Genomic DNA, 25,879 nt, shown 5'->3' on the forward strand with positions numbered 1-25,879 from the left:
TGTCCTTTTTTGAGATTGCACCCAAACACTGTGTTTTGGACTCTTGTTGACTATGAGGGCTACTCCATTTCTTCTAAGGGATTCTTGCCTACAGTAGTAGACATAATGGTCATTTGAATTTAAATCACCCATTCCCGTCCATTTTAGTTCACTGATTTCTAAAATGTCAATGTTACACTTGCCATCTCTTTGACCACATCCAATTTACTTTCATTCATGGACCTAATATTCCAGGCTCCTATGCAATACTGTTCTTTACAGCATCATATTTACCTTTACCACCAGACGTATCTAAAACTGGGTTTCGTTTCCTCTTTGGTTCAAAGCCTCTTAATTCTTTTTGGAGATATTTCTCAGTTCTTCCCCAGAAACATATTGGACACCTACTGACCTGCAGGCTCATCTTTCAGTGTTCTATCGTTTTGCCTTTTCACACTGTTCATGGGGTTCTCAAGGCAAGAATGCTAAAGGGGGTTGCCAATCCCTTCTCCAGTTGACCACATTTTGTCAGAACTCTCCACCATGACCTTTCCATCTTGAGTGGCCTTGCATGGTATGGCTCATAGTTTCTTTTGGCTACACATTGAGTTATTTCACCTGTTCTGGCTCCAGCATAGTGCATTGCTCAGTCGTGTCTACTCTGTGGTCAGATGGACTGTAGCCTGCCAGACACCTCTGTCCATGGGATTTTACAGACAAAGTTACTGGAGTGGGGTGCCATTCCCTTCTCCAGATGATCTTCCTGACCCAGGGATCGAAACAGAATCACCCAAGTCTCTCGTGTCTCCTGCATTGACAGGTGGAATCTTTACCACTAGCACTACCTGGGAAGCTCCAGGAGGATGATGGAACCCACCAAAAAAATATACACTACATCCAAAGACAAAGAAGAGGCCACAGCAGGTTGGTAGGAAGGGCACAATCATGATAAAAGTCAAATCCCATACCCACTGGGTGGGTAACCCAGAGAACATTAATACAAAAGAAGTTCTCCAACTGTTGCAAAGTTTATGAAACCTACATCAGGCTTCCAAGCCTGGGGTTTTGACAAAGGGACTGGGAATCCCAGGGAATCTGACTATGAAGGCAAGTGGGATTTGATTATAGGACTTCCATTGGACTGGGGGAAATAAGACTCCAGTCTTAAATGAAGAGCACAGACATAATCTTGCATGCACCAAGGCCCAGAGGAAAGGAGCAGTGACTCCACAAGGGACTAAAACAAAACTACCTTGTTGAAGGGTCTCCTGTGGAGGCATGCGTCAGCAGGGGCTCACCACAGGGACAGGCGCACTGGTGGCAGCACTCTGGAAAGCTCCCCTTGTCATAAGCCCTCTTGGAGTTCACCATTAACCTGACCATGGAGCCCTAGACCCAAGGGCTGGGTCGCCTCAGGCCTAAAAACTACCAGGGAGAGAGAACAACCCCACCAATCAGCAGATAATTGAATTAAAGTTTCACTGGCCAAGCCCTGTTCACCAGAGCAAGACCAGTTTTTACCACTGCCAGTCCCTCCCATCAGGAAGCTTACACAACTCTCTTAGCCTCCTCCATCAGAGGGCAGACAGAAGAAGCAGAAGAACCATCATCCCACAGAGGCTAGAACAAAAACCATATTACAGAAAGTTAATCTGGATGAAAAAGCAGAAAGTTACAATCCCAGATGAAGGGACAAGATAAAATCCAAGAAAAATAAATAAATGAAGGGAAGATAGGCAAACTTCCAGAAAAAAAAATTCAGAATAACGGTGTTGAAGATGATCCGGATCACAGGAAAACAAGATGGAGAAGATGCAAGAAATGTTTACCAAATACCTACAAGGACTAAAGAACAAACAGATGAATAATACACTCAAAGGAATCAATAACTCAATAACTGAGGCAGAATGGATAAATGACCTGGAGGACAGAATAGCGGAAATCAATTCTGCAGAACAGACTTTTTTTTTTTAAGTGAAAAGAAGTCAAGACAGCCTAAGAGACTTCTATTCTAGAACAACATTAAATGCACCAGCATTGGAATTATAGAGGTCCCAGAAGGAAAAGAGAGAGAAAGGACCTAAGAAAATATTTGAAGAGATAATAATAGCTGAAAACTTCCCTAACATAGGAAAGGAAATAATCAACCAAGTCCAGGAAGCACAGAGAGTCCCAGGAAAGATAAATCCAAGGAGGACCATACCGAGACACATGGTAATCAAACTGACAAAAATTAGGGACAAAGATAAAATATTGAAAGGAACAAGGGGAAAATGACAAATAACATACAAGGGAACTCCCATCAGATTACAAGCTAATTTCTTGGCAGAAACTCTACAAGCCAGAAGGGAATAGCATGATATATTTAAACTGATGAATGGGAAGAACCAACAACCAAGAATACTCTACCCAGCAAGACTCTCATTCAGATTTGATGGAGAAATCAACAGCTGTTCAGAAAAGCAAAAGTTAAGAGAATTCAGCGCCACACTGAGAAAGATTGAAGACAGGAGTAGAAGGGGACGACAGAGGATGAGATGGCTGGATAGCATCACTGACTCAATGGACAAAAGTTTGAGCAAGCTCCGGGAGTTGATGATGGACAGGGAAGCCTGGCATGCTGCTGTCCATGGGGTCGCAAAGAGTCGGACATGACTGAGGGACTGAACTGAACTGAAGCCAGCTTTACAACCAATGCTGAAGGAACTTCTCTAGGCAGGAAACACAAAAGAAGGAAAAGCTCTACAGAAAATAAATCCAAAACAATTAAGAAAACAATAATAGGGCCATACACATGGATAAGTACCTTAAATGTAAATGGATTAGATGCACCAACCAAAAGACATATGTACATGAAAACATGTGCATGTATGCATTTCCACTTACCACATCACTGCTTGACACCTCCCCAAATTGTATGTAATTATTTTATATTGTTAGTTTAATCATGTTCCCATTGTGGTTTGCAATTATAATTGTCTTTTGTTTTTCGTCTGGCTATTGATTGTGAAAACTGATAAACATTTTTTACTATTGTGATTGTGCTACTATTATTCACTTGCCATTGTATCATGACTGGTCAATAGAAAAAATAGGAGAATGTTATATAAACCAAAACTACGATTTAATAGAAAAACCTATAATCACTTCTTGAAATCCAGATGCATATCAAAATTATCTTGGAACTTTTTGAAAAATACAAATTTTTTCCTCCAAATCTTCAGATATGTTTCTAATTAGTAATCATATTGAAAAACAACTGGACTATACGATGATCTTTTACTTTTATCTAGTTTGTTTCACTTTTTCTATTCATATTCTGTTTCGCTTAGTTTGTTTTCCAATTTCTTCATCTCTTCTCTTTTTTTTTAATGTTCTTTCTCAGACCTTTACCAAGTGTAGTAGAAAAGCTTTTGTTTACATATATATAAATAGTATGTATAATATACATATATTTTAGAAAACTTACAAATTTTTGACTAACTAAAAAATTTTGACATTTGACATCACTTGTTTGACTTAGTATAAATAGAATGCTAGATTTCTAATTTAAAAAATAGACAAGCAACAAGCAACAAACATTTACTGTATAGCACAGGGAAATATAGTCAATATCTTTTAGTAGCCTATAATGGAGAAAATCTGGAAAATAATAAATGTGTATATGTCTGGCTGAATCACCTTGCTGTGTACTTGGAGCATTGTAAGTCAACTATACTTCAATGAAATATGTATATTAAGGAAAAATAAAGATTGAAGAGAGAAAAAGCAACCAGGAAAAATTGTGAAAATTACAAAAACTATGTTGCAACATGGAAACATGATTGTGGTAAAAATCTTAAATGAAAATAAATTATATCTCCTGGTAAATTAACAAAACTATAGAATTTTGCACCAAACGTAATCTGATACCTTTGCCTCCTGTGACAAAACAACTTAATTTTAATGGGAATCTTCCCCTTTACAGAAAATATTTAAGTCCTTTCTATCTCCCTGGGCAGAGATAATAAAAGCCTTCTAGATTTTTTTTTTTTTAACTGTCAGAAGTGGTTTGCAAAGTTTCATACTGAAGATCTCTCATGGACAATGGTCCATAGTCGGGTAGGCCAGTTGAAGTTGATAGCAATCAAATCAAGATATTAATTGAGAACAATCAATGTTGTACCATGGGGGATACAGCCAACATACTCAAAATAACCAAATTAAGTGTTGAAAATCATTCCCACCAGCTTGATTATATTAATTGCTTTGATGTTTGGGTTACATGTAAGTTAAGCAAAAAAAAAAAGAAACTTCTTGATCATATTTCTGCATGTGATTCTCTACCAAAATGTAATGAAGACATTTTGTTTTTAAAACAAATTGTGACAGATGATGAAAAATGGATACTGTACAATAATGTGGACTAGAAGAGATCTGGAGCAAGTGGAATAAACCACCACCAACCTCACCAAAGGCTGGTCTTGATGTAAAAAAGGTGATGTGTGTATGGTGGGATTGGAAGGGAGTCCTCTATTATGAGCTCCTTTTGGATAACCAAATGATTAATTCCAAAAAAAATTCTTTTCCCAGTTAGACCAACAGAAGGCAGAACTCCATGAAAGACATCCAGAATTAGGCAACAGAAAATGCATAACCTTCCATCAGGATAATGCAAGACCACACGTTTCTTTGATAACCAGGCAAAAACTAGTGGTTATAGCTTGGCTGGGAAGTTCTGATTCACCCATGGTATTCGCCAGACTTTGCACTTTCAGATTTTCATTTATTTCAGTCTTTAAAAAAATTCTTTTAATGGAAAAAATTTCAAGTCCTTGGGAGACTGTAAAAGGCACCTGGAAATGTTCTTTGCTCAAAAAAATTAAAAGTTTTGGGAAGATGGAATTATGAAGTTGCTTGAAAAATAACAGAAGGTAGTGGAACAAATTGGTAAATACATTGTCCAATAAAGTTCTTGGTAAAAATGGAAAATATTTTTACTTTAAAAAAAGAAGGAACTTTTTGGCCAACCCAATATATGAAATGTTTAATTCTCTTCTTTTAGTTTAAGACAGATCATGTCAGTAGAAACTAAATACAGACAAAAAATACATAAGCAACATAGTCAATAGTCAATATGGCAAACATGACTGATACATATCAAATTCTACACCTTTCAAAAATCATTTATGAACATGAATATTTTTATGCCATACATTTGAAAAACAGTATTTCCAAGTATAAAAATATATATTCTCTGATTACAATTGAATAAAAAATAATCTCATATATATATATGCATTTAAATTTTAAAAAGAATAAAAACAAACAGCTTATAAACACCTGTCTCAGAAAAAAATTAATGGAAGGAAATCATATAAAAGTATAAATGCAGACAAGTATATAAATTAATATATAAAAACATACAGCCAACTAACCAATAAGTCAAAACAACTATAACTTTGTAAAAATAAAGAACTGGATGAACTTATTAAAAAAGAGAGGGAACACAAATACATTGAAATTATAAGAAACACAAAGTACTTGATTCAACTCCATGCAAATAAAATTTAAATCTTTAATAAAACTAATTTTCTAGTTACATACAAATTATTAAAACTGACCTCAGAAGAAATAGAATAGAAAAAACTGAAACAATCATAATTTCTGAGAAAGGTTCAAAGATTTATTCTTCAATGAAGTAAAGTAAAATAAGATTCTTTTATGGCTAAAGTAATATTCCATTGTATAGGTATACCACACCTTCTTTATCCATTCATCTATCAACAGACAGGTTGTTTCTATGTCTTGGCTATTGTAAATAATGCTGCATTGAACGTAAGGGTACAGATATCTTTTTGTTTTTTGTTTTTTGTTTTAAATTCTTTTTTTTTTATCTTTTTTTTTCTTTTTTTATTTTTATTAGTTGGAGGCTAATTACTTTACATCATTACAGTAGTTTTTGTTATACATTGAAATGAATTAGCCATGGATTTACATGTATTCCCCATCCCAGTCCCCCCTCCCACCTCCCTCTCCACCCGATCCCTCTGGGTCTTCCCAGTGCACCAGGCCCGAGCACTTGTCTCATGTACCCAACCTGAGCTGGTTATCTGTTTCACCCTAGATAATATACATGTTTCAATGCTGTTCTTTTGAAACATCCCACCCTTGCCTTCTCCCAGAGTCCACAAGTCTGTTCCATACATCTGAGTCTCTTTTTCTGTTTTGCATATAGGGTTATCGTTATCATCTTTCTAAAGTCCATATATATGTGTTAGTATACTGTAATGGTCTTTATCTTTCTGGCTTACTTCGCTCTGTATAATGGGCTCCAGTTTCATCCATCTCATTAGAACTGATTCATTCCATTTATTTTTATTAGTTGCAGGCTAATTACTTTACATCATTACAGTAGTTTTTGTCATACATTGAAATGAATTAGCCATGGATTTACATGTATTCCCCATCCCGGTCCCCCCTCCCACCTCCCTCTCCACCCGATCCCTCTGGGTCTTCCCAGTGCACCAGGCCCGAGCACTTGTCTCATGCACCCAACCTGGGCTGGTGATCTGTTTCACCCTAGATAATATACATGTTTCAATGCTGTTCGCTTGAAATATCCCACCCTCGCCTTCTCCCAGAGTCCACAAGTCTGTTCTATACATCTGAGTCTCTTTTTCTGTTTTGCATATAGGGTTATCATTACCATCTTTCTATATTCCATATATATGTGTTAGTATACTGTAATGGTCTTTATCTTTCTGGCTTACTTCACTCTGTATAATGGGCTCCAGTTTCATCCATCTCATTAGAAATGATTCAAATGAATTCTTTTTAATGGCTGAGTAATATTCCATGGTGTATATGTACCACAGCTTCCTCATCCATTCGTCTGCTGATGGGCATCTGGGTTGCTTCCATGTCCTGGCTATTATAAACAGTGCTGCGATGAACATTGGGGTGCACGTGTCTCTTTCAGATCTGGTTTCCTTGGTGTGTATGTCCAGAAGTGAGATTGCTGGGTCATATGGCAGTTCTATTTCCAGCTTTTTAAGAAATCTCCACACTGTTTTCCATAGTGGCTGTACTAATTTGCATTCCCACCAACAGTGTAAGAGGGTTCCCTTTTCTCCACACCCTCTCCAGCATTTATTGCTTGTAGACTTTTGGATAGCAGCCATCCTGACTGGCGTGTAATGGTACCTCTCTTTGAGTTAGGGAGGATTTTTATTTCCTTCCTTCATTTTTTCCCTACCCAGAAGTGGAACTGCTGAGTCATATGATACTTCTATTTTTTAATCTCCATGCTGTTTTCAATAGTGGCTACACCAGTTCACATTTCACCAACACTGCACAAGAGTTCCCTTTTCTCCACATCCTCACCAGCATTTGTTATCTCTTATCTTTTGGATAATAGCCATTTTAACAGGTGTGAGGTGAAAACTCATTGTGGTTTTAGTTTGCATTTCCCTAAATGATTAATGATGTTGAGAACGTTTTCAGGTACCTGTTGGCCATCTGCACATCTCCTTTGGAAAAATGTCTATTCAGGTCCTATGCCCATTTTTTTTTTCATTTACTTTCATTAGTTGAAGGCTAATTACTTTACAATATTGTAGTGGTTTTTGCCATACATTGACATGAATCAGCCATGGATTTACATGTGTTCCCCATCCTGATCCCCCCTCCCACCTCCCTCTCCACCCGATTCCCCTGGGTCTTCCCAGTGCACCAGCCCTGAGCACTTGTCTCATGCATCCAACCTGCTATGTCCATTTTTTAAATCAGATTGTTTGTCTTTTTGATGTTGAGTTGTATGAGTTCTTTTATATGTTGGACATTAACCCCTTATCAGGTATATAATTTGCAAAATATTTTGTTCCATTTGGTAGGTTGCCCTTTCATTTTATTGATGGTTTCCTTTGTTGTACAGCAGCATTTTAGTTTAATATAGCTAAATTATTTATTCTTGTGTTTATATATATTGAGTTGTTTGTTTGGGTTTTCCTGTAAGATGGTATGGAAAAACCTGAATGAACATTTTGGCCAACTCAATATATAAGGATATATGTTAGTCGCTCAGTCATGTCTGACTGTTTGTGACCCCATGGACAGTAGCCCACCAGGCTTCTTTGTCCATGGAATTCTCCAGGCAAGAACACTGGAGTGAGTAGCCATTTCCTTCTCCATAGGATCTCCCCAACCCAGGGATTGAACCTGGATCTCCCACATTGCAGGCAGAGTCTTTACCATCTGAGCCACCAGGGAAGCCCATAGAAGATACATATAATGTATATGATAATTTTCATCTGTGGGATAGTTGGCTTAATAGAAGTTACTGGCTACTACTGGAAGTGAAATTCTATACACTATTTTAATAGACTTAATAGAATGGCTCTTTCCTGGTGATATTTGAATAGGCAATTTCATCTAACAAAGAGTTATCTTGGGTACATTGTAGTGCACAATAGATATGTACTGAAAATTCCAGTGAGGGTTATTAGTATTCCATTTTACTACAGTGGGTTCCAGGTGTAAAGTTTCTTTAGACTGAAAAAGAAATAATTCTTACTCAGAGTTCTATGGGTATCACATCTTCTTGCTAGCATGGGCTAGAAACTTCAGGTTTTCTCTCTCATCCGTGTTACTTTATGTTCAATGGAATAGTCAACTTAGGTTTATTGCTTGTGAATTACCCTCTTGATTCAGATTAGGTCCAGAATTGGCTATTGTCCTCAATCTGACCCCATGTTGAGCCACATGACAGGTCGGGAAATGCTGATCATGTATGCCAGGCTGCGGGGCGTTCCTGAGCCAGACATCGGCATGTATGTGGAAACCTTTCTGCATTCAATGCACATGGAAACCTATGCTGACAAGCTGGTCTGCACATACAGGTGAGACATTATGCTGCTTATTTATTAAGCTGCCTACTGCCCATCTGTATTTCTGCTGTTTAGCATGAATGCCTGTAAACTCAACCTGACAACTCTGTCGCACGGAAGCAATGACTGTGACATAGCCTTACTTCCTGTCAGGGTTCAGATATCAGAAATAAGGCAGATCACATTTGTATGAAGTTAATCTTTTGCAGGCATGATCTGTAGCCTTTGCATTTCAAAAAGAACACATTCATTCCTGTATCCCTATGGTTATTTATCTCCTCAAAACAAAAATATTTTACCAATAATAATGCTAAAAAGCATACCCCCCCAAAGTCATTTCAATGAAAATGAGTTGGTGTATACACAGCATTGTGGATATATGAGCTAATTCTGTTGAATTAACGATAATCTTATTTCTTCTTTCTCCTCCACTTTCTCTCCCCTTCTTTGACAATAAAGTGGAGGAAACAAACGTAAATTGAATACTGCTATTGCCCTAATGGGAAAGTCCTCAGTTGTTTTCCTGGATGAACCATCTACTGGCATGGACCCAGTAGCCAGGCGCCATATGTGGGACACAGTTACATGGATATGTAATAGTGGCAAAGCTATCGTCATATCTTCCCACAGGTATGACCCATTAGGAGACTTGGGTGAGAGTCAGAAGTGCATAAGAGAGAATTAGTTTGAGTCAAGGATATGCCAGTGCACTTGTCTAAGTACATGAAGTACATAAGAGGGACTGTGAGCAAATGCTGATTCCTGGGTAAAATCTAGAATACCCAGTCAAGTTCTGAAATCCAGACTTGGTAGAAGATAGGAAGTCAGGGAAGTGTTTCTCTTGTAAATTTAGAAATCAACTGCTTTGAATTTTTAAATCTCCCCTTTCCAAATATAGTCTTAGTAATGATCACTTGCAATATAAAGCCTTCTTACTATAAGTGTTACCTTATAATCATAGCTCTGTTTTGAAATATAAAGTTTTGCTTCTTAGAGGGAATCTCTTCATCCATATATCTTTTGTGCCTCTAGCATGGAAGAATGTGAGGCCCTTTGTACCAGGCTGGCCATCATGGTAAAGGGGCAGTTCAGGTGCCTAGGCAGCCCACGTCACCTCAAGAACAAGTTTGGTAATATATATACTCTGACAGCAAAGATTAACATTGATGATAATGAAGATAAACTAGAGGAGTTCAAAGAATTCATTGAGATAAATTTCCCAGGTAATGTAGATAGGGCTTACTTGTGAAAATTGTTTTAAGTCACATATGTTGTTCTGCTGCATGTACTCAATAACTTTTTTCCATGAGTAATTGATGTTTATTGAGCTTTAATATTAGGCCCCTTTAGAAATAATTTTTCTATGAATTTATCCCTGATTATGCTAAGAAGCTTTCTCAAAATAACAGAGGTTCTCACCAGTCTCTTGTAGGAATTAGCCAGTAAGATAAATCCATTCAAGTTTATTCATTTAGAGTTAAATTATTTAAGTTAAGGCTCTATTTTTTATCCTTGATAATTTTTAAAGTCTCCCTTCTTTTTGAGCATCATTCCTCTGCCATTCCCTGGTTACTGAGTCAGGCAATGCTTATGAAATGCAAATCCCCTTTTCTTCTTTGAAGGAAATGAACTGGATGTTTGACATAAAAATTTATTCAGCCTTTGTGTGCTAATTTCAGCAAGTGCCTCTCTGTGCCCATGATAAACAAATTTACAGCCAGCTTCTATTTATTTGTACTCTCAGTATTTTATTTGTAGTCTTTAACTTGAATGATCACTCTATCAACAGTGTGGTAGCCAGATGGTTAGGATGCATGTTTAAAAGCACGGAGTCTATAACGATGATAAAGCAATAAATGGTATTGGCCTGCACTAAGGAAGTGACAGTAAGAATGGAGAGGAAGAAATTATAGGAAATGAATACATATATATATATATATATATATAGAGAGAGAGAGAGGAGAAGGCAATGGCACCCCACTCAAGTACTCTTGCCTGGAAAATCCCATGGACAGAGGAGCCTGGTAGGCTGCAGTCCAAGGGGTCGCTAAGAGTCGGACACGAGGAGTGACTTCACTTTCACTTTTCACTTTCATGCATTGGAGAAGGAAATGGCAACCCACTCCAATATTCTTGCCTGGAAAATTCCAGGGATGGGGGAGCCTGGTGGGCTGCTGTCCATAGGGTCGCAGAGTCAGACACGACTGAAGCGACTCAGCATGCATGCATGCATTGGAGAAGGAAATGGCAACCTACTCCAGGGTTCTTGCCTGGAGAATCCCAGGGACGGGGGAGCCTGGTGGGCTGCCGTCTCTGGGGTCGCACAGAGTCGGACACGACTGAAGCAACTTGGCAGCATATATATATATATATATATATAGAGAGAGAGAGAGAGAGAGAGGCAGATGGCAGGGGAGATGATCAATTAGAGAGGAAGAACCATAATGTAGGAAAGATCATTAATTTAGTATTAATTATATTAGAATATTCTAATAAGTATATCCATCAGGCCAGCTGGATGTTCATTTGGCCATTCATTCATATGGAAAGATTTGTGGAGCACTTTTTGTATGCTGTGTTGATGATAATTAGCCACACAGAAGCATATATTTATATATACTATGAGCCATTCCAATATCCTATTTAACTTGAAGGTGAGAGAGGACACAAAAAACTGAGGCCAAACTTGTCTTAAAGAAGGTGATGAACACAATAGCTTGGATGTGAAACTACATATGGAAAGTTACTGAATTGGCAATCTTTTAGCATGCTATCCTTGAGCAAATTAGCTATTTCAAATAAAACTTCCCCGTTTAAAGATAACAAAATCGAAAGGATGGTCCCTTTATGTATGGGACCTATGCATAAAGATTATCCAGAAAAGGAAAAAACAAAGAACTGTAACATGTGAAAGGCAACTTAAATATACATTTCAGCCTAAAATTATCTCTAGAAATTAGAAGATTGTTTCAATTAAATGCTTCCCTTTAGTGACAAAGAATTTAAGACATCCTTCATTTTTTTAAAAGGCTACAAAGAAAATAGTTCATCTTTCTACAGCATGACAGATTATTCTCTCAGAAATGTACCACTATTAAAATAAAAATACATATTGGAAAACATAAAGCAAATATGCCTTTAATTATTTGCTTAGACTCAGAAAAAAGGGAGAAAAAAAACTCAAAGAACCAAAACAGAACAGAAAACAATTATCAAGCTAAAACCTGATAGAGACAATAATAAAATGCAAAAATTGGTTTTCCCTGAAACAAATTCCAATACCAGTACTAATATAACTTTTGACCCACTACGGTGTGAGAAGGTTAATCTAAGATTCCCACTAAGCAAGGACCTTCGAAAATGAACAAATGCTTTAGTTTCCAGCCCAGAATGTAAGAAGGTTAAAAATTGACATTCTGTCCTAATAACAAGTAAAAAGTTGAACACACTGAAAAATCAGCAAATCCTCTAGAATCTGAAAAAGAAGTAAGGGCAAACCACTGCAGCCAGTATTGGACAGATAGGCAAATACAGGGAATCACGGATTACCATATCAGAAAATGTCTAGCAGAAAGTCCAAGGGCAACCAGTGCCAAGCTGGAAAAACCTGAATTGCAATTGAATTCCTGCAAGGACTGTGTGGACACCTGTAAAGGGTAACCACTCCAGAGGGGCCATTTATGGAGATTTCCTACGTATTGTGATATTTACCTCCAGGACCTTGACAAGGTTCTAGGGTATTATCAGAGCCTAAATGACCTCAGAGAGGTTCCAGCCAACTCTTAGCCATCTTGCTCCACAAAAGAGAGGAGAAAGAACTGAAAAACACTTGTAAAGTTCACAGTGCAGAGGCTTGGGCTCACTGAATTGAGATATACACAGCCTATAGCACACTTCCTCTCCCAAACAACTCGTCACCAGATTTGTTGTTATTGTTTAATCACTAAATTGTGTCCAACTCTTTGCAAACCCATGGACTGTAGCTTGCCATACTTCGCTGTCTATGGGATTCCCCACGCAAGAATACTGGAGTGGATTGCCATTTCCTTCTCCAGGGGATATTCCAGACCCAGGGATAGAACCCATGCCTGCTGCTTTGGCATGCAGATTTTTTACCACTAAGCCATCAGGGAAGCCCTCATCACCACATTAAAAAAAGGCCTATTTACAGCCATCCTCCTTCCCAGGAAGTCTGGCTATCAAAAAAAAAAAATTACGAAGCACACCAAAAATCAGAAAACACAATTTGAAGACATAGAGCAATGTTAGAACTAGATATGACAAGGATGTTTGAATTATCAGTCCTGTAATTGAAAACAACTATAACTGATATACCAAGGGCTATAATAGACAAAGTAGACAGCATTCAGGAACAAATGAGTAATGTAGGCAGACAAGTGCAAATCCTAAGAAAAGACCAAGAAGAAATGCTAGAGATCGAAAATCTAACAGAAATGAAGAATGCCTTTGATGGATTTCAGTAGACTGGACACAGCTGAGGAAAGAACCGCTGAGCTAGAGGATAAAACATGGTCCACTGTAGAAGGAAAGGGCAAACCATTTCAGTATTCTTGCCTTGAGATCCACATGAATAGTACAAAAAGGCAAAAAGATAGGACACTGAAAGATGAACTCCCTGGGTTGGTAGGTGCCCAATATGCTCCTGGGGATCAGTGGAGAAATAACCCCAGAAAGAATGAAGACATAAAAGCAAAGCAAAAACAACACCCAGTTGTGGATATGACTGGTGATGCTGACTGGATGTGATTAGTAAAGTCCAATGCTGTAACAAGCAGTATTGCATAGGAACCTAGAATGTTAGGTCCATGAATCAAGGTAAATTGGAAGTGGTCAAACAGGAGATGGCAAGAGTGAACATTGATATTTTAGGGATCAGCAAACTAAAATTGACTGGAATGGGTGAATTTAACTCGGATGACCATTATATCTACTACTGTGGGCAAGAATCCCTTAGAAGAAATGAACTAGCCCTCATAGTCAACAAAAGAGTCCCAAATGCAGTAGTTAGATGCAATCTCAAAAATGACAGGATGATCTCTGTTTGTTTCCAAGGCAAACCATTCAATATCACAGTAATCGAAGTCTCTACCCTGGCCAATAATGCTGAAGAAGCTGAAGTTGAACGGTTTGTGAAGACCGACAAGACCTTCTAGAACTAACACCCAAAAAAGATGTCCTTTTCATTATAGGGAACTGGAATGCAAAAGTAGGAAGTCAAGAAATAACTGGAGTAACAGGCAAATTTGGCCTTGGAGTACAGAATGAAGCAGGACAAAGGCTAACAGAGTTTGGCCAAGAGAATGCACTGGTCATAGCAAACACCTTCTTCCAACAATGCAAGAGAAGACTCTACACATGGACATCACCAGATGGTCAATACCAAAATCAGATTGATTATATTCTTTGCAGCCAAAATGGGGAAGCTCTATACAGTCAGCAAAAACAAGACTGGGAGCTGACTGTGGCTCAGATCATTAACTCCTTATTGCCAAATTCAGACTTAAAATGAAAAAGTAGGGGAAAACCACTAGGCCATTCAGGTATGACCAAAATCAAATCCCTTATGATTATACAGTGGAAGTGACAAATAGATTCAAGGGATTAGATCTGATACACAGAGTGCCTGAAGAACTATGGACGGAGGTTCATGATGTTGTACAGGAGGCAGTGATCAAGGCCATCCCCCAAAATAAAAATGAAGAAAAGCAAAATGGTTGTCTGAGGAGGCCTTACAAATAGCTGAGAAGAGAAGAGAAGTGAAAGCAAAGAAGAAAAGGACAGATATACTCATTAGAATGCAGAGTTCCAAAGAATAGCAAGGAAAGATAACAAAGCCTTCCTCAATGATCAATGCAAAGAAATAAAGGAAAACAATAGATTGGGAAAGACTAGAGATCACTTCAAGAAAATTAGAGATGGCAAAAGAACATTTCATGCAAAGATGGGCACAATAAAGAACAGAAATGGTATGAACCTAACAGAAGCAGAAGATATTAAGAAGAGGTGGCAAGAATACACAAAAGAACTATACAAAAAAAGATCTTCATGACCCAGATAGTCATGATGGTGTGATCACTCACCTAGAGCCAGACATCCTGGAGTACAAAGTCAAGTGGGCCCTAGAAAGCATCACTACGGACAAATCTAGTGGAGGTGATGGAATTCCAGTTGAGCTATTTCAAATCCCGAAAGATGATGTTATGAAAGTGCTGCACTCAATATGCCAGCAAATTTGGAAAACTGAGCAGTGGCCACAGGGCTGGAAAAAGTCAGTTTTCATTCCAATCCCAAAGAAAGGTAATGCCAAAGAATATTCAAACTACCACACAATTGTACTCATCTCACACACTAGCAGAGTAATGCTCAAAATTCTCCAAGCCAGGCTTCAACAGTATGTGAATTGAGAACTTCCAGATGTTCAGGCCGGATTTAGAAAAGGCAGAGGAACCAGAGATCAAATTACCAACATCCTTGGATCATCAAAAAAGGAAGAGAGTTCCAGAAAAACATCAACTTCTGCTTTATTGACTATGCTAAAGCCTTTGACTGTGTGGATCACAATAAACTGTGGAAAATTCTGAAAGAGATGGGAATACCAGACCACCTGACCTGCCTCCTGAGAAATCTGTATGCAGGTCAAGAAGCAACAGTTAGAACTGGACATGGAACAACAGACTGGTTCCAAATTGTGAAAGAAGTACATCAAGGCTATATATTGTCACCCTGCTTATTTAACTTATATTCAGAGTACATCATGAGAAATGCTGTACTGGATGAAGCCCAAGCTGGAATCAAGACTACCAGGAGAAATATCAATAACCTCAGATATGCAGATGACACCACACTTATGGTAGAAAGTGAAGAAGAACTAAAGAGCCTCTTGATGAAAGTGAAAGAGGAGAGTGAAAAAGTTGGCTTAAAACTCAACATTCAGAAAACTAAGATCGTGGCATCTGGTCCTATCACTTCATGGCAAATAGATGGGGAAACAATGGAAACAGTGACAGACTTTATTTTGGGGGACTCCAAAATCACTACAGATGCTGACTGCAGCCATGAAATTAAAAGATGCTTTCTCCTTGGAAGAAAAGTTATGACCAACCTAGACAGGATATTAAAAAGCAGAGACATTACTTTGCTAATAAAGGTCCTTCTTGTCAAAACTATGGTTTTTCCAGTAGTCATGTATGGATGTGAAAGTTGGACTATAAAGAAAACTGAGCACCAAAGAATTGATGCTTTTGAACTGTGGTGTTCTGTTTATAATAGCCAGGACATGGAAGCAACCTAGATGCCCATCTGCAGACAAGTGGATAAGGAAGCTGTGGTACATATACACCATGGAATATTACTCAGCCATTAAAAAGAATTCATTTGAATCAGTTCTAATGAGATGGATGAAACTGGAGCCTGTTATACAGAATGAAGTAAGCCAGAAAGATAAAGACCAATACAGTATACTAACACATATATATGGAATTTAGAAAGATGGTAACGATAACCCTATATGCAAAACAGAAAAAGAGACACAGATGTACAGAACAGACTTTTAAACTACCATACAGTTTCACTCATTTCACATGCTAGCAAAGTAATGCTCAAAATCCTTCAAGCTAGGCTTCAATAGTATGTGAAATGAGAACTTCCAGATGTTCAAGCTGGATTTAGAAGAGGCAGAAGAACCAGAGATGAAATTGCCAACATCCATTGGATTATAGAAAAAGCTAGAAAGTTCCAGAAAAACATCTACTTCTGCTTCATTAACTATGCTAAAAACCTTTGACTGTGTAGATCACCACAAACTGTGGAAAATTCTTAAAGTGATGGGAATACCAGACCACCTTACCTGCCTCCTGCAAAACCTGTATGTAGGTCAAGAAGCAACAGTTAAACCCAGACATGGAACAATGGACTGGTTAAAAATTGAGAAAGGAGTACATCCAGCTGTATATTGTCACCCTGCTTATTTAAATTCTATGCAGAGTACATCATGCAAAATGCCAGGTGGATGAAGCACAAGCTGGAATCAACATTGCAGGGAGAAATATCAATAACCTTAGATACAAAGCTAGCACCACCCTTATGGCACAGAATGAAGAGGAACTAAAGAGCTTCTTGATGAGGGTGAAAGAGGAGAGTGAAAAAGCTGGCTTAAAACTCAGCATTCAAAAAACCAAGATCGAGAACAAGATGGCAGAGGAGTAGGTGGACATGGAGTACATCTCTCTCTATGAATACATCAGGAATACACCTTCAGACACAAAAGTGCATGCAGAACAGCAGCTGAGAGCAGACAGGAGGACCTGACCAGAGGGAAAGAATATATAAGAGCCACTCAAAACTCAGTAGGATGAGGAAACTAGGGGGAGAAACAGGTGTGTTAATAGGACTGGACCTGCCCTGGGTGGGTGGGGGAACTGAAACAGGGGTCCGATCCCCACATCAGTACAATTGTCTGAGTCAGAGGAGAAACATTTAAGGCTGAGAGTGAAACAGCTTATCAGTGGCAGCCTAAATGCAATGAGAATCAGACAGCCCCTGCCACAGCAGTACATAACCCAGGACAGGGACGAGGGTCCCCTGGAAGGCGCAGCAGCTGGGCGCTAGTTTGGGGAGTGTGGAGCAATCCCAGGGCAAGGACTGCTGTTGACTCAGTGAGACATGTCAAGGGGAGGTGAGGGAGGGGATTGTGGTGGGAAATGCCTGTGCAGGAAAGCCAGGCAGCCATGGAAGCAAGGCGATACTGCTGAGTCACGCGTAGTGGGTGGAGCCATCACTGTTGCCTCTGTCTCCCCACACGCCAGCATCCGCAGCTGAACAACAGAGAGAGGCTGGCCGGTCAAATGCCTGATGCACTGAACTACAGAGCAAAACCCCACCTAGGGTGCCCCTGTAAGTGACTAATGCGCTGAACTACAGAGTAGGACCCCACCCAGGGTGCCCCGTTAAGGGCCTGACATGCCAATCTCTGGAGTAGGACCCCAGTCAGGGGGGCCCCTCTATGTGCCTGATGCACTGAAGAACAGAGAAGACCCCAGGCAAGGGAGCCCTCCCAGTGGCTGAACGGGTGGAACTGCCGACAAAGACTGGCCAAAGAGGCTTTCTGATCACCAGCTACAAGAGGCTAGGAAAAAAGACTCTGATAGTGCCATGACTCCTGCGGCAGAGGCAGTCCGTGTCCCTGCACACTTGGCGCCGCCAGGATCCCCACAAGCCAAGCAGCTGCGCCACCTTTAAGCTCAACTCTCACTGGGACAGAGTTGCCACAGGCCAAAAAAGTCTTGCGTCTATGCGCGTAGGGTCACTTCAGTAGTGTCCGACTCTGCAACCCTGTAGACTGGCCTGCCAGGCTTCTCTGTCGGGGGCAGGGCGGGGGGAGCGGTTCTCCAAACAAGAATACTGGAGCGCATTCGCCGATACTGTTTGCCATATCCTTCTAGAGCACCTTATTTCCTGCTGCCCTAGCCGCCAAGCCCCCTGAGTACTGGATGCTGCCAGAACCGCTGCAACCCAAGCAGCTGCCCCACCTCCACACCTGGCCCTCACAGGGGCAGACCCAAGTTCTCCAGACCAGCCTCAGCAGCAACCCCAGTGGACGACCCACATGCAGAGGTGGAAATAAAACCACAAGTGAAACCCAGGGGCAGTGTGGCTAAGGAAGAAGACCCAAAACCTTCCCACCTGCTGTACTCGCTGCTGATTAAATCCACACGACCAACTAGGCAGAGTCTGTGTCTATGGAATGTATAAAAGATCATTGAGAGCTCCCACAAAAGAAAACTCACTAGTTCTGACAGCTGTGGACATTGGAGGCAAGAACACACAGGAGAAGGACCAGATTAGAGTCTGAGATGCCCCCACAGCAGGTCCAGAGATCAGCACAGTGTTGGAGGGCATCCTAGGGAGATGAGATGGACTGTGACTCCCAGGGAGGGAAAGGACTCTGACAGCAGTGACTCAAGAAAAACATCTATTATTCTTATGTTTTGACTTGCTCTGTAGTCTTTTGGCTTTTTTTTTTTTTTTTTTTTTTTGCTTTTTTTTTCTCCCTCCAACCCTGTTGTAGCTGTCGATTTTATTGGCACTATGAAATCTAATTAAGCTTTTGAGCTGTTTTTCCCCTCAGCCACACTTTATTGCTGTTATAAACCTCTGCCTCTGCATTGCGCTTTTGCAGTTCCGTGGAGTTTTCCTTTTTCTATTTTTTTAATTTTAATTTTTAATTTTTTAAACCTATTGTTATTTTTTCTACATTTATTCCTTTGGCTGCTTTTCCTACTGTTCTTCTCCCCTTGCAGTTAATCTTTAGTGTATATAGATCTTCTTTATCTACCTCTATTTAACTTTGCATATCTATTCTCTTTTTCTTTTCTTTCTTTCCTTTCCTCTCAACATTTTGTTAGTTTTATTTCCACTGCTTTATTTCCCAATTGGCCCCTTGCTTTAGTTTTGTTTTCCAGTTTGTGCTTTAGTTAGTTTTGTTCTGGTAGATATAATTTTTGTTTTCCTTTGTTCACCAGGTCTATCTATTGTACTTTATTTTTGTTGGACTGTTTTGATTTTGCTTATGGGTGTATATGTATACGTGTATATTCAGTCACACTATTTATTGTTGCTATAAACCTCTGCCTCTACGTTGGGCTTTTGCAGTTCTGTGGAGTTTTCCTTTTTTTTTTTTTTTTCTTCTATTTTTTTCTCTTTTCTCTTTTTTAGAATTTTAATTTTTAATTTTTTAAAAGCCTATTATATACCTTCTACATTTATTCCTTTGTTTGGCTTTCCTACTGTTCTTTTCCCCATGCAGTTAATCTTTGATATATATAAATCTTCTTCATCTACCTCTATTTAACTTAGCATGTCTATTCTTTCTTTCTTTCCTTCCTTTCCTTTCCTCTCAACATGTTTGCTAGTTTTGTTTTCATTGCTTTATTCCCCACTTGGCACTTTGCTTTAGTTTTGGTTTCCAGTTTGTGCTTTAGTTAGTTCTGTTCTTAACTGGTAAATGTAATTTTTTATTTACTTTGTTTGCTGGGTCAATCTACTGTACTTTATTTTTGTTGGACTGCTTTCACTTTGTTCATGGGTGTATATATATATATGTGCATATTCCATTATTTTAATTATTATTTGCCTGATTTTGTAACTGCCATTTGTCTGGGGTTCATCTTTGATTTCTCATTTTTGGATATTTGTTTTAATCTCATTTAATGCCATAACAAACCACTTGTGGAACCTTCGTTCCTGACCAGAGATCAAACCCTGAGCCTTAAGAGTAGGAGCCCTGACTCCAAGACCCTAGACTACCAGAGAACTAACCCTAGGGAGTATCAAATAGTGAGAACTCAGACTTGAATACAAGACCCAGCATCACCCAACCACCAGTAGCACCCTGTGCAGGATGCCTCATCTAAACAACAAACAAAACAAAAATACAAACCAAATCATCAGCAGACAGGATTACCACCTCACTCAGCCTTGTCCATCAGAGGAAAAACACACAAAAAACAAAAACTCAGCACAAATCTCACCCTATACGAAGCTTACTCAAACCACTGGACCAAACTTAGGAAGGCAGAAACCAAAAGGAAGAAAGAATTCAACCTTGAAGACTGGGGAAAGGAGACCTCAAACATAACAAGTTTAAAAAAAATAATGAAAAGGCAGAGAAATGCTACACAAATGAAGGAACAAACTAGAAACACTGAAGTCCAAATAAATGAAGAGGAAATAGGCAAACTACCTGAAAAAGAATCCAGAACAATGATAGTAAAGATGATCAAAAACCTTGAAAACAAAATGGAGAAAATGCAAGAATCAATTAACAAAGACCTAGAAGAATTAAAGAATAAACATACAGAGATAAACAACACAATTGCTGAAATTAAAAATACTCTAGAAGGAATCAATAGCAGAATATCAGAAGCAGAAGAACAAATCAGTGAGCTGGAAGATAAAATGTTGGAAATCACTTTTGAAGAGCAGAATAAAGTAAAAAGAATGAAAAGAACTGAGGACAGTCTCAGAGACCTCTGGGACAATATCAAATGCACCAACATCTGAATTATAGGGGTCCCAGAAGAAGAAGAGAAAAAGAAAGGATATGAGAAAATTTTTGAAGAGATTATAGTTGAAAATTTCCCCAACAAGGAAAAGGAAATAGTCAATCAAGTCCAAGAGGCACAAAGAGTCCCATACAGAGTAAACCCAAGGATAAACATGCCAAGACACACACTAATCAAACTAACAAAGACCAAACACAAAGAAAGAATATTAAAAGCAGCAAGGGAGAAGCAACAAGTAACACATGATGGAAACCCCACACGTTTAACAGCTGATCTTTTGGCAGAAACTCTGCAGGCCAGAAGGGAATGGTAGGATATATTTAAAGCACTGAAAGGGAAAAATCTACAACCAAGATTACTGTACCCAACAGGGATCTCATTCAAAATTGGTGGAGAAATAAAAAGCTTTTCAGACAAGCAAAAGTTAAGAGAATTCAGTACCACCAATCCAGCTTTACAACAAATGTTAAAGGGACTTCTATAGTCAAGAAATACAAGAGAAGAAGAAAGATCTACAAAATCAACCTCAAATAATTGAGAAAATGGCAATAGGAACATATATATCAATAATTACCTTAATTGTAAATGGATTAAATGCTCCAACAAAAAGACACAGACTGGCTGAATGAATACAAAAACAAGACCCATATATATGCTGTCTACAAGAAAGCTACTTCAGACTTAAAGACACATATAGACTAAAAGTGAGAGGATGGAAAAATATACTCAATGCAAATGGGAAGCAAAAGAAAGTTGGAGTAGCAATCTTCATATCAGACAAAGTAGATCTTAAAGTAAAGATTACAAGAGATAAGGAAGGGCACTACATAATGATCAAGGGACCAATCCAAGAAGAAGACATAACAAAGGTAAATAAATATGCACCCAACATAAATGCACCTCAATATAAGACAAACACTAACAGACATAAAAAGAGAAATTGACAATAACACAGTAATAGTAGGAGACTTTAATACCCTACTCACACCAATGGATAGATCATCAAATCAGAAAATTAATAAGGAAACACAAGTCTTAAATGATATATTAGTTGAGATGGATCTCATTGAGATCTTCAGGACATTCCATCCAAATGCAGAAGAATGCACCTTCTTCCCAAGTGCACATGGAACATTCTCCAGGATAGACCACGTCTTGGGTCACAAATCAAACCTCAATAAATTTAAGAAAATTGAAACTGTATCAAGCATATTCTCTGACCACAATGCTATGAGACTAGATGTCAACTACAAGGAAAAAACTGTAAGAAACACAAACACGTGGAGGTTAAACAACACATTTCTAAATGTGTTACTGAAGGTTACTGAAGAAATCAAAAGGGAAATCAGAAAATTTCTAGAAACAAATGACAATGAAAATACAACTCAAAACCCATGGGATGCAGCAAAAGCAGTTCTAAGAGAGAAGTTTATAGCAATACAATCCTACCTCAAGAAACAAGAAAAACATTGATTAGACAACCTAACTTTACACCTGGAAACTTTACAACTGGAAAAAGAAGAACAAAAAAAATCCAAAATTAGTAGAAGGAAAGAAATCATAAACATATGAGAAGAAAAAAATGAAAAAGAAATGAAAGAAGCAATAGCAAAGATTAACAAAACTAAAAGCTGTTTCTTTGAGAAGATAAACAAAATTGACAAGCCTTTAGCCAGACTTATCAAGAAAAAAAGAGATAAGAATCAAACCAACAAAATTAGAAATGAAAAAGGAGAGGTTACAACAGACAATGCAGAAATATAAAGGATTATAAGAGATTATTGTTAACTATATGGCAATAAAATGGATAACCTGATAGAAATGGACAGATTCCTAGAAAAGTTCAATTTTCCAAGACTGAACCAGGAAGAAATAGAAATTATGAACAACCCAATTACAAGCACTGAAATTGAAGCTGTGATCAAAAATCTCCCAAAAAATAAAAGCCCAGGACCAGATGGCTTCACAGGAAAATTCTATCAAACATTAGAGAAGAGCGAATGCCTATCCTTCTAAAACTCTTTCCAAAAATTGCAGAAGAAGGAACACTTCCAAACTCATTCTACAAGGCCACCATCACCCTTATACCAAAACCAGACTAAAACAACACTAAAAAAGAAAACTACAGGCCAATATCACTGATGAACATAGATGCAAAATACTCAACAGAATTTTAGCAAACAGAATTCAGCAACACATCAAAAAGCTCATATACCATGATCAAGTTGGGTTTACTTCAGGAATGCAAGGATTCTTCAATATATGCAAATCAATTAATGTGATACACTATATTAACAAACTGAAATATAAAAACCATATGATAATCTCAATAGATGCAGAAAAAGCCTTTGACAAAATTCAGCACCCATTTATGATTAAAATTCTTCAAAAAAATGGGCATAGAAGGAACCTACCTCAATATAGTAAAGGACATATATGATAAGCCTACAGGAAACATTATTCTCAAAGGTGAAAAACTGAAAGCATTCCCCATAAGATCAGGAACAAGACATGGGTGTTCACTTTCACCAATATTATTCAACATAGTTCTGGAAGTCCTAACTACAACTATCAGAGAAGATAAAGAAATAAAAGGAATCCAGATCAGAAAAGAAGAAGTAAATCTCTCACTGTTTGCAAATGACATGATACTGTACATAGAAAACCCTAAAGATAGTATCAGAAAATTACTAGAGCTAATCAGTGAATTTAGCAAAGTTGCAGGATACAAAATCAATACACAGAAATCACTTGCATTTCTATATACTAGCAATGAAAAATCAGAAATAGAAATTAAGAAATCAATCACATTCACCATTGCAATAAAAAGAATTAAATATCTAGGAATAAACTTACTAAGGAGACAAAAGAACTATACACTGAAAATTATAAGACAGTCCGTCTGGTCAAGGCTATGGTTTTTCCAGTGGTCATGTATGGATGCGAGAGTTGGACTGTGAAGAAAGTTGAGCGCTGAAAAATTGATGCTCTTGGACTGTGGTGTTGGAGAAGACTCTTGAGAGTCCCTTGGACTACAAGGAGATCCAACCAGTCCATCCTGAAGGAGATAAGTCCTGGGTGTTCATTGGAAGGATTGATGCTGAAGCTGAAACTCCAATACTTTGGCCACCTCATGAGAAGAGTTGACTCATTGGAAAAGACCCTGATGCTGGGAGGGATTAGGGTCAGGAGGAGAAGGGGACGACAGAGGAGGAGATGGCTGGATGGCATCACTGACTTGATGGGCATGAGTTTGAGTAAACTCCGGGAGTTTTTGATGGATAGGGAGGCCTGGCGTGCTGCAATTCATGGGGTCGCAAAGAGTCGGACACGACTGAGTGACTGAACTGAACTGAACTGAATGAAAGAAATCGAAGATGACATAAACAGATGGAGAGATATTCCATGTTCCTGTGTAGGAAGAATCAATATTGTGAAAATGACTATACTACCAAATTCAGTCTACAGATTCAATGTGGTCCCTATCAAATTACCAATGGCATTTTTCACAGAAGTAGAACAAAAAATTTCACAATTCATATGGAAACACAAAAGACCCTGAAAAGCCAAAGCAGTCCTAAGAAAGAAGAATGGAGCTGGAGGAATCAACCTTCTTGACTTCAGATTATACTACAAAGCTACACTCATCAAAACAGTATGGTACTGACACAAAAACAAAAATATAGACCAATGGAACAAGATAGAAAGTCCAGAAATAAACCCATGAACCTATGGGTACCTTATTTTTTACAAAGGAGGCAAAAACATACAATGGGGTAAAGACAGACTCTTCAATAAACGGTTCTGGGAAAACTGGACAGCTACATGTAAAAGAATGAAATTGGAACACTTCCTAACACCATACATAAAGATAAACTCAAAATGGATTAAAGACCTAAGTGTAAGACCAGAAACTATAAAACTCTTAGAAGAAAACATAGGCAGAACACTCGATGACATAAATCAAAGCAAGATCTTCTATGACCCCCCTCCTAGAGTAATGGAAATAAAAGCAAAAGTAAACTAGTGGAACCTGATTAAACTTAAAAGTTTCTGCACAGCAAAGGAAACTATAAGCAAGGTGAAAAGACAACCCTCGGAATGGGAGGAAATGATAGCAAATGAAGCAACTAACAAAGGATTAATTTACAAAATATACAAGCAGCTCATACAACTCAATAACAGAAAAGTAAACAACCCAATCAAAAAGTGGGGAAAAGACTTAAGCAGACATTTCTCTGAAGAAGACATACAGATGGCTAACAAACACATGAAAAGATGCTCAACATCATTCGTTATTAGAGAAATGCAAATCAAAACTACAGTGAGATACCATCTCACACCAGTCAGAATGGCCATCATCAAAAAGTCTACAAACAATAAATGCTGGAGAGGGTGTGGAGAAAAGGGAATGCTCTTTCACTGTTGGTGGGAATAAAATTCATACAGCCACTATGGAAGACGGTATGGAGGTTCCTTAAAAAACTAGGAATAAAACCACCATATGACCCAGCAATGCCACTCTTAGGCATATACCCTGAGGAAACCAAAATTGAAGAAGACATATGTATCCCATTGTTCACTGCAGCACTATTTACAATAGCTAGAACATGGAAGCAATCTAGATGTCCATTGACCAATGAATGGATAAAGAAGTTATGGTACATATACACAAAAGAATATTATTCAGCCATAAAAAGGAACACATTTGAGTCAGTTCTGATGAGGTGGATGAACCTTGAACCTATTATACAGAGTGAAGTGAATCAGAAAGAGAAAGATAAATATCGTATTCTAATGCATATACATGTAATATAGAAAAATTGGACTGAAGAATTTATTTACAAGGCAGCAATGGAGAAACAGACATAGACAATAGACTTATGGACCTGGGGAGAGGGGAGGAGATGGTGAGACGTATGGAAAGAGTAACGTGGAAATTTACATTAT

The 25,879-nt window shown here is 38.4% G+C and overlaps 1 protein-coding gene across 1 annotated transcript in view; it reads left to right on the plus strand.

Annotated features, from left to right (window-relative positions):
• The window catches only part of LOC110147413 (phospholipid-transporting ATPase ABCA3-like), a 227,198-nt gene that overhangs the window by 194,867 nt on the left and 6,452 nt on the right, over positions 1 to 25,879 (plus strand). Inside the window, exons 27-29 of the mRNA XM_070461131.1 lie at positions 8,671 to 8,858; positions 9,306 to 9,476; positions 9,879 to 10,069. Of these exons, the coding sequence (XP_070317232.1) occupies positions 8,671 to 8,858; positions 9,306 to 9,476; positions 9,879 to 10,069 (550 nt within the window). The remainder of the gene's footprint in view (positions 1 to 8,670; positions 8,859 to 9,305; positions 9,477 to 9,878; positions 10,070 to 25,879) is intronic.

This window comes from Odocoileus virginianus, chromosome 33 (genome assembly GCF_023699985.2).
Source record: "Odocoileus virginianus isolate 20LAN1187 ecotype Illinois chromosome 33, Ovbor_1.2, whole genome shotgun sequence".
NCBI lineage: Eukaryota > Metazoa > Chordata > Mammalia > Artiodactyla > Cervidae > Odocoileus > Odocoileus virginianus.